At 40.7% G+C, this 9,569-nt stretch overlaps 2 protein-coding genes across 2 annotated transcripts; one reads left to right on the top strand and one right to left on the bottom strand.

Moving 5' to 3' along the window:
* Window positions 1-250: 250 nt before the first annotated feature.
* On the top strand, window positions 251-1,192 carry LOC118912134 (olfactory receptor 51G2). The gene has a single exon (XM_036884935.2). It carries the CDS (start codon window positions 251-253, stop codon window positions 1,190-1,192), a length of 942 nt encoding a protein of 313 aa, XP_036740830.2.
* A 7,438-nt stretch (window positions 1,193-8,630) lies between these two features.
* On the bottom strand, window positions 8,631-9,569 carry LOC118912151 (olfactory receptor 51A7). Its single transcript, XM_036884949.2, has one exon. The coding sequence runs from the start codon at window positions 9,567-9,569 to the stop codon at window positions 8,631-8,633; it is 939 nt and encodes a 312-aa protein (XP_036740844.2).

Below are 9,569 nucleotides of genomic sequence, written 5' to 3'. Positions count from 1 at the left end.
GATGCTCATACCTCTGAGCCTGAAGGAGCAAAGAGAAAAAATTTCAAAGATGAACATTTCTTTAAAAAAAATGTTGAGGGGAACCGGGAACCAGAAGAAAATGACCTCTGGAGGAGTGTGCAGGTCCAGGTCTAGTTGATTCTAATCTTTTCCTTTTCTAAAATCTATTCCCAGGTGCAATCGCTAGCCTTTACTTCATTCACTCCGGGAATCTGGAGGGAGCCTGATTCACCCCTTCCCTCCACACACAATGACACTGGGGTCCCTGGTAAACAGCAGCAGTGCTTCATCCACCTTTCTGCTGAGTGGCATCCCTGGGCTGGAGCACATGCATACCTGGCTGTCCATCCCATTGTGCTTCATGTACCTGGCTTCCATCCTGGGCAACTGCACAATCCTTTTCATCATTAAAACAGAGCCCTCACTCCATGAGCCTATGTACCTCTTCCTGTCCATGTTGGCTCTGACCGACCTGGGTCTGTCCCTTTGTACCCTCCCTACAGTGCTGGGCATCTTTTGGGTTGGGACACGTGATATTAGTCATGATGCCTGCTTTGCCCAGCTCTTTTTCATTCATTGCTTGTCCTTCCTGGAGTCCTCTGTGCTACTGTCCATGGCCTTTGACCGCTTTGTGGCCATTTGTCGTCCTTTGCATTATGCTTCCATTCTCACCACCACAGTCATTGGCAGGATTGGCCTGGCATCCCTAGGCCGGAGCATAGCACTCATTTTCCCATTGCCTTTTATGCTGAAAAGATTCCATTATTGTGGTTCCCCAGTCCTCTCACATTCCTATTGTCTCCATCAGGAAGTGATGAAATTGGCCTGTGCAGACATAAAAGCCAACAGCCTGTATGGCATGTTTGTAATTGTTTCCACAGTGGGTATAGACTCACTGCTCATTCTCTTCTCCTATGCCCTGATCCTACGAACTGTGCTGTCCATTGCCTCCCGGGCTGAGAGACTCAAAGCTCTTAACACCTGTGTTTCCCACATCTGTGCTGTGCTCCTCTTCTATACACCCATGATTGGTTTGTCTGTCATCCACCGCTTTGGGAAGCAGGCACCTCATTTGGTTCAAGTGATCATGGGCTTTGTGTATCTTTTATTCCCTCCCCTGATGAATCCCATCATCTACAGCATGAAGACCAAACAGATACGAGATCGTGTGACCCACGCCTTTTGTTACTAGCTGGGTCAACCTTTGGAGGCACTATTCCTTAAATGTACCCTTACTCCTCTCTCCTTTATAATATTTAATGTGCATTAAATGGAGGAGACTGTTAGTTACTGAATGGTCACATAAACAAGGAGTCATAGTTTTCACAGTACTAACTATGGTGTGGGTTGGGGGCGGATACAATATAGTATGATGTGGCAGGTTGTACTTCCCAAAGATAGCCACAGAAATATTTCTGATCTTGCGTGCTCTTCCAGAAACTTGTCACTCCTCCATCAAAAGATGTAATTTATTTCTTCTCCCCCTGTAACTGGGCAGGACTGTATAACTGCCTTAATGAATTGAATGCTGTGGGAATGACACTGTAAGACTTCCTAGGCTAGCTCATAATAGTTTTTCATCGGTGCCCCTCCTTCTCTCTTTCTCCCACCTTCTTTTTTTATATCCAGCTACATCTCTGTCGATCTCACTCAATGCTTGCTTTTCTAACTTAGCCACTATACTGAGAGGAAGCCCAGACCACATGGAGAGGCCACATATAGGTGTCCCAGCCAACAGATCCAGCTAAGGTCGCAGCCTTAGCTGGATCATTATCAACTACCAGTAAGTGAACAAATTACTCCCAACCCCTATCTTTCCCACCTCCCCAGCTGGCACCTGGTGAAACAGATAATCAGTCCTACTCTGAACCCAGCCCAGATTGCAGATGTGTAAGCTAGATAAGTGTTTGTTAATTTTTTTAAAACATGAAATTTTGGGATGGTTTTATATATGACCATATGTTAGTTGTGCTGCTCAAATTAAAAAGGGTATAGAGGATCAGAAAAAGAGATATCTTCCTCTAGCCGGGGGAAGAGAGTGTCAGGAAAGTTTCCTTGAGTTGACACAGTAGCCAACTTAACAGACATAGGAACGGGGAAAACTGGAAAATTATAGTCCAGTCTGGAGCAACAGCATGTGTGAAGCTGAGATGGTGGTGAGGGAGAGGACAATGTGTTTAGGGAAGTATCTGACGTTGTTTTGTCGCCATGGTCTTGTCTAGTATGCCAGGAAAGAGCAGAGAACATGGTGGTGGCTGGGGCAGGGGCGGGTGAGTGGAAAGGCACCAAGGCCCTGACCATATCAGCAGGGTCATAAGCCAGTGAATCAAAAAGAGGTAATTCCTTATGTCCTCCTCTCTGTGCATTACAATTGTACCCCCACATTGCCTCAAATAAAAAATTGTCTTTTGAGCAATACATGTGCATACAGTATTTTTTGTAATTTGAGCTTGGAGCTATCTGTAAGGAAAGTAGACCTGGATAAGCTGTTACCAGGAGAGCTTTGAACATCCAGAAGGAAGCATGAAGATGTCATGTTCCTATACAGTTTTAGTGCAGGATCAAGAAATGGAGTAGAAGAGGGTCAAAGATGAAGTGCTGCAGGGTGAGATTTATGTGGAGCCAGTTCTCACATGAGGCTGGTTGCATCTAAGGCTGCCCAGCACACTTGACATTTAACTCTTTACAGGTCATGCCCCCACCCCTCACCAGTGCCTCCTTTTATCTGGCAGGAGAAAACTGTTTCTGCAATGATGGGTATATGTAAACCCTGGATGACATCATGTGGAAGAGCCAAGATAACTTGCACAGCAGATAGAATAAAACAGAATGTGTGAGAGTGTCATGGGTGGTTTAGGTCCTATGTGTCTGTGTACACACAAAACTTCAGAAAAACCATAAAGCTGCTGCAAAATCTGAAGCATTCATCCAGCTCCATGGCTGGAGTCTATCTGTGCAGTGTACTTGCAATTTCAGTCCTCATTTGGAAGACATGTTCTCTTATATTTTGTAATGAATAGAGAGTGTTTTTGATACACTAGAAAGTATACTGTACTTGGAATCATGTTTGAAAAGTTCTAAATGTGTGACTTAGGAAAATTATTTTACTTATATGAGCTCAATTTTCTATGAAAATTAATCTATCACTGTCTATCCCACAAGACTCTCTACGCTATTTAAATGTATGATACATACGGAAGTTTCAAAGAAACGTCTTAGCATGTTTTTTAGCTCACAATACAGTTTAGTTACTTGCACTTCTAAAATAAAACCTTGTAACACAGAGTAAAATTATCATGGAGAATGTGTGACAAGTAAAAGAGAGAGCCCTGAGACAACCCCGAGGGAAAAGAGAACCATGGATAATTTTCCAGGAGGGCTGCCTTAGCTGACTCTTAAAGAACAACAGAAGTTAGATAAGCAAAAATATGTGGGTGGATGAGCATTTCCTCATTCCACAAATAGTTGATGAATGTGCTACTTTCCAGACAGTCTACATTCTAGGAAAAGAGTGGGCAAAGAATAGCAAAAGATTGTGCTTTTGTATATTTAATAGGTTAGTGTTAATAGTCAAAGCATATGAATGTATAGAAACTTTCTGAGCTCCATTATTTGACTTATAATTTGGTGGCAAAGACAAACAATAGATAAGTAAGTGATTAACCATTTAAGACAATGCCAAGTGCTCTGAAAGGAATAAACTGGGGTAATGGATGGAGAGTGGTGGAGGCATGTGTGAGCGGCAGAGGCCTCCATAAGGAGGTAGTTTTCAAGCAAAATTTAAAATTATGTGATGGAGTGAGATAAGAAAATATTTAAAGAAAGAGCATTCTAAAAAGTCACAATTAATGGGAAGGGCCGAAGGTGGAAATAAACTTACTCAAGGAATAACAAAAGGCTCAGAGTGGCTAGAGCTAAGTGAGCAAGAGGCTATGTTAACTGATGGAAAATTAGCAAACAGTAATTTGGTATTAAAGACAGGAGAAAGGAGTGCTAGACAAAACTGATATTTCAAGGTTACTGTCAGAAAAGATTCCTTGACTTAAGAAGTAATTCCTAATTCAGTAACTGACCAGATGCGACCAAGAGGAGTTAGAAATGGCTTGAGGTCCCTGGCATCAAGCACTCTGTACCTAAGATCATTATTTTTGAACTTTGCAGCACATCTAATGCAGAGCTGGTAGGAATAGGGACCTTCCCATGAAAATCCTGAGGCCCAAACTCCTCCATTGAAGCCCTTAAAAAGGAAGTCAATACTAATAATTGTACCTGGTTCTGGGGCTGCCGTCAAGGATGCATAACAGCCTTTATGCATGGAATGTGGATCCTCCTTCCTTCATTCATTCATTTATTCACTATTTAACACTTAATGATTGACTTCTGTGAAAGTTACTGGGAATAAAGTGGTGAAAAAGGCAAATTTTCCACTATAAAGAGTTTCTTGTCTACTGGGGTTAAGTGGAAACCTACACATTGAGTCCTGAAGTTCAGGTTGGAGTTACCCAGTTGAAAATGAGGAAAAAATAACTTTCTAAATAAAGCAAGTATTTTTGTCAAAGAGTCAAGAAATGAACATTGCTTGTTTAGAAACTCTAAGAAAATCTGGCATAAAGCTTTAGAACAAAGGCTATGGACCCAGAAAAACCTGAGCCCAGTCCTTAGGTCTGTAATTTTAGTAATTACTTAGTGTCTCTGAACCATAAAATCTAGATGAGAGTAATATCTATTTGAGATAATTAGATAAGGATTAAATAAGACAGTGTGCATAATATATTTGGTAAAGTATGAACCAAATAATATGGTGTCAATTAAGTGTATGCACTATATTTGCCTCTCAAGATATATGACCTTAACTCCCCAGAGCACTAAGTTTATCCATCCAAGATTTTACTTCTTCCTACCAATCTTAACACAAATGAAAAAGAGGATGAAATCTCAACACCTACCTTCCCTCACTGTTAATTGCTTCAATTATTCCAGCTACAATACCCAGGACCAATCCTACAGGGACCCCCCCCACCTTCAGAAGGACTAGACAAGAGGCTCAGTCTGACACATCTCTGACCCTGGAAATGTTCCTCTTTCTTACAATTTCTCCCTTCCTTTTATCTCACTGGATTTTTGTCTCAAACTTTTTGGAACTTATAATAATATTTTAATAGGTTAGTGTTAAGAGTCAAAGCATATGAATGTATGGAAGCTTTCTGCACTCCACTATTATTTTTTTTATTAAGGCTGTAAAGGAATGCAGGAAACACCCTAGAACGAGAGCCACCCAGTTTCCATACCCTAAGGGGGATGAAACTCGTGACAAGACCTTAAGGAATGCTTGTGCAAAGGTCAGGCAAGCGGCGGGTCCCCGTTTCAACTTTATTGGTTAAAGTATGGGATGTGTTTTAAATTCATTGGTTGTGGTAATGTGTGGGCTTTGGTGCAACGGCTGTGAAAATCCTATATAATCTATACCTAAAGTTGCTTGGGGGTCGACAGCTCGGACTCGACCTGCATGTCAGGGGAGGTGCTGTCGGCCCCAGCTAGCTGGCTGAATAAAGTCTTTGCTTGGATTTACATCTCCGTGCCTGTGTGGTTTGTTCTCTGGAGAAGCCCCGGAGTCCCGAACCCTAACAAAGGCATCATTGATATACAATCTTAGGCTCAGGTTTTACATGTCTGAGCTCCATTATTTAACTATTACAGTTATCATTTGTTATATGGCCTTAAGAAAGGCACTACATTTGTCTGGGCTGTTTCCTTTATTTGCAAACCAGAGAGTTGTAATCAGTGAATTCTAGGGCTCCCTCCCTCCTGTAACAGTCCATTCTTGGGTTATCGTCTGTTTTCCTGGCCTGAGTAAAGGACTTCATTCTTTATCCTAATGGTAGTAGGAGACAATGACAGTGTTTTAAGAGTGGTTAACATAATCTGTTTTACTTTTACTAAAGATCACTCCAGCTACAAAAGGGGAGAACAAACTAGAGGCTGAGATTGAAGCAAGGGACCAAATTAGGAGGCAATGGAAAAGTTATTGCATAGGAGGATGGTGGTTTGGATGAGGGCTACAGCAAAAGAGAGAGAGAGAGAGAAGGAAAAATTGATAGATGGTTAGGAGAAACCATTTATCTACAGGACTTAGTGTCAGTTTGGATATGGAAAATAAAAGGAGATCGTCAACACTGGTATAAGAATAGATTTGAGTGGGGAGAAATAACAGGGAAGGGAAGCTCCCTGGCCTGTAGCAAAATGGGCAGACACTACGGCCTTCATGGCACAACCAAAGCAGTGGGAAAGGAAAGGCCCGATCATGTGCTCTGTTCTGAGGCGACAACACAGTATATGAGCTCAGGTCTCCATCCATGCAGATGCTCAAGATTGTAAGCTTAGGAAATGAGCAGTATTTCTGCTCAGTGATGGTCACTCATGAATTCACAAACTGATCACAAAATATCAAATCCTTTGTTCACACAGGAGTTATAAGCAATAGGGATGCAAAAATAAGGTGCAGAGACATATGTAGATCACAGGATTTACAATAAAACAAAGGCAAACAACTTGTAAACAGTTAAAGGCTAATGATTGTTGAAATTATGTTGTAGAAATTAATATATCATGAAAAGGAACAAAATTCAGATATAAATGTATACTTGGAGGCAGAGGGTATTAGCAACATATTAACAGAGAAAGTTTATTTCAGTTGGATCCTGCTAAAGAAGTAAATGGGAGAAAGAGCAGTTGAAGAAACGCATTTGTCTTACACAGAATCAAGCCCCCCACTAAAGATTTCAATATCTTAATTCCTGAAATTTGTTAATATATTACCTTATATGGAAAAAGATACTTCACAATGTAATTAAGGTTAGAGACCATGAGATAGAGAGATTATCCTGGATTATCCAGGTGAGTTTGATCTAATGATATGAATCCTTAAGAGCAGAGAACCTTTCCTGGCTATGGTCAGAGGGAGACGTAGCTATGGAAGAAAGGCAGAGGCAGATGCAACATCATTGGCTTTGAATATGGAGGAAGGGAGCCCTGAGTCAAGAAATGTGGGTGGCTTCAGAAGCTGGAAAATTCCAGGAAACAGATTCTCCTGTCGTGCCTCCAGGAAGGATGCAGGCTTGCCAGCACCTTGATTTTAGTCCAGTAAGATTTGTGCTAGACCTCTAACCTACAGAATTGTCGGATAATAAATCTGTGTTGTTTTAAGCCATTAAAGTTTATGATAATTTATTAATGCAGCAATAGAAAACTAATAAAGCATTCCTCACGTAAAACTCACCATAATCAAAGGTGTAGGTGTACATAACAGCGTGATGTATTTATATTTCACTGTTGAAGTGCAGGCAGAATGTCAATGGATGAAGTAGTAGGGAAAAGCAGGTATTGAATGATGGAAGGCATGTATGGAGTCTTGCCATTATCTTGTAACTTACTGGGCAGCTACTTAAGACTTTTCAGTGTGGTTACATTACATTTTACAATGATCTTTCAAATAGCTAATCTCAATGCACAGGATGATAGAATGATCCAGGAAAAGTTTTAAATCTGAACTAAAACGGCTGCATGGGGAAGTGATGGGTGAAAAATACTGAAGATATTTTCGTAAGGGAGGATCTTCATGGTGTGGTGACTGAACCTCCTTTAAAATATATAGTTACTTCCATGTCTACACCTAAGTATTATGGTCTTGAAAATAAGGACAATGTTACTTTTCTAGTCATGACAGATAAGTAATACACCAGCCTCTTATTTCCAACCGCTTTCATATGTCTGTCTTTGAGTATCCAGTCTCCTATGTCTGTACATTAGTGGCTTAGTGGAATTTGTGAATTTCCTATAAATTGTATTTGTTCTATAATAAACACCCCCAACAACAAACCTAAATTATTTTATTCTCTCTCTGTCCATTCCCAGAATTGCCTCATTGTAGAATTATTGCAGCATCTCCTGTTGACCACCTTTAATCTCTCTCAAATTCAACCTATCTTGCTCATGCATTCAGACACGCCATTCTTAAAAACTGATTTACCGTGTTAGGTGTTTGTTTTAGAGTTTATATTGTCTCACCAGTACTTCCTGAATCTAGACTGTTCATGGATTTTCTAGGTACTCCAAAATCTGGTTTCACTCATACTATTCAAAATTACCCCTCACCTTATGCCAAATTATATTCTCTATTAAAACCAGATTAGCATCCTTCACATCTGCTATGTGCCCTGCTAGTTTACTTCTCCTTGATAGAATACTGAGTGCACATTATAAATATATAATACACACACATTATATATATACATATATAAATTTAATAAATGCCACTTGAATAAGAATCTCATTCTGTACACAAATTTTATCCATTCTCTAAGGGCTGACACAAATACAACTACTCCATCACATAGTGTTTTGTTTCAACTACCCTTAACATGTTCATTAAACTCTGTAAATCATATCCTATATCACCTGATTATTTCATCTTTCCTATTTAATATTGTATTCCTTACTATTAATTCTGTACTGCACAGCTTTTCACTCTCCCCTCAGTCTTCCATTGGGTGGCAACCACTGTGGCACTGAAACATAGTAAGTACCAACAAATACTTACTGGTTGATAATTTATTACCTTAATGTTCAAGCTCTTATCTCCTACATATGTTAAGCAACTTTCCCAAGACCTTCTCCCGGATATGTTGAGTCTTTACACAGTACACAATGGGGTTCATTAGGGGTGGTAACAACAAGAATATATCTGCAATAAGGATTACAACAAGGGGGCTTTTGTCCTTGGTAAATCGGTGCATGGCAGCCAGCGTGATGATGGGTACATAGAAAATGAGCACAGCACAGATGTGGGAGACACAGGTATTGAGGGCCTTAAGCCTCTCTGCCAGAGATGCAATGCTGAGTACAGTCTTCAAGACCATCATGTAAGACAGAACAATTAGTGCCAAGTCCAGCATGGTACAGAGAGCAACGAAGAAGCCATAGATAACATTGATCTTGTTGTCAGAGCAGGCCAGCTTCATGGTGTCTTGATGAAGACAGTATGAGTGAGAAAGGAGATTCTTCTGACAATATTTTAATCTCTTTAGAGTGAAAGGAAATGGAAGCACTAAGAGAATGCTCCTGATGGCTAAGATCAGTCCCATTCCAGCAACTCTGTTGCTAGTGAGGAGAGAACTGTATCTCAGGGGATTATGAATAGCAAGAAAACGATCCAAAGACATAACTAGAAGTACTGAGGATTCCATGACAGTGAATCCATGGATGAAGAATTCTTGGGCAAAGCAGGCATCAGGGGAAATTCCAGTGACATTGAACAGGAAGACTCTCAGCATGGTGGGAAGGGAGGAGAAGGACAGGCCCAGGTCAGAAATGGCCAGCATGGAGAGGAAATAATACATGGGTTCATGAAGTGAGGGCTCTGTCTTTATGATAAAGAGAATAGTGCTATTGCCCATGATGGCAACCAGGTACATGAGGCAAATGGGGATGGAGATCCAGGTGTGAGCATGCTCCAGGCCTGGGATTCCAATCAGAAGAAAAAGCTGGACCTCAGAGTTATTGAGAACAGACAT

This window comes from Manis pentadactyla, chromosome 9, assembly GCF_030020395.1.
Source record: "Manis pentadactyla isolate mManPen7 chromosome 9, mManPen7.hap1, whole genome shotgun sequence".
In the NCBI taxonomy this organism is placed as follows: domain Eukaryota; kingdom Metazoa; phylum Chordata; class Mammalia; order Pholidota; family Manidae; genus Manis; species Manis pentadactyla.
This window is presented reverse-complemented; position numbering and strand designations above follow the sequence as displayed.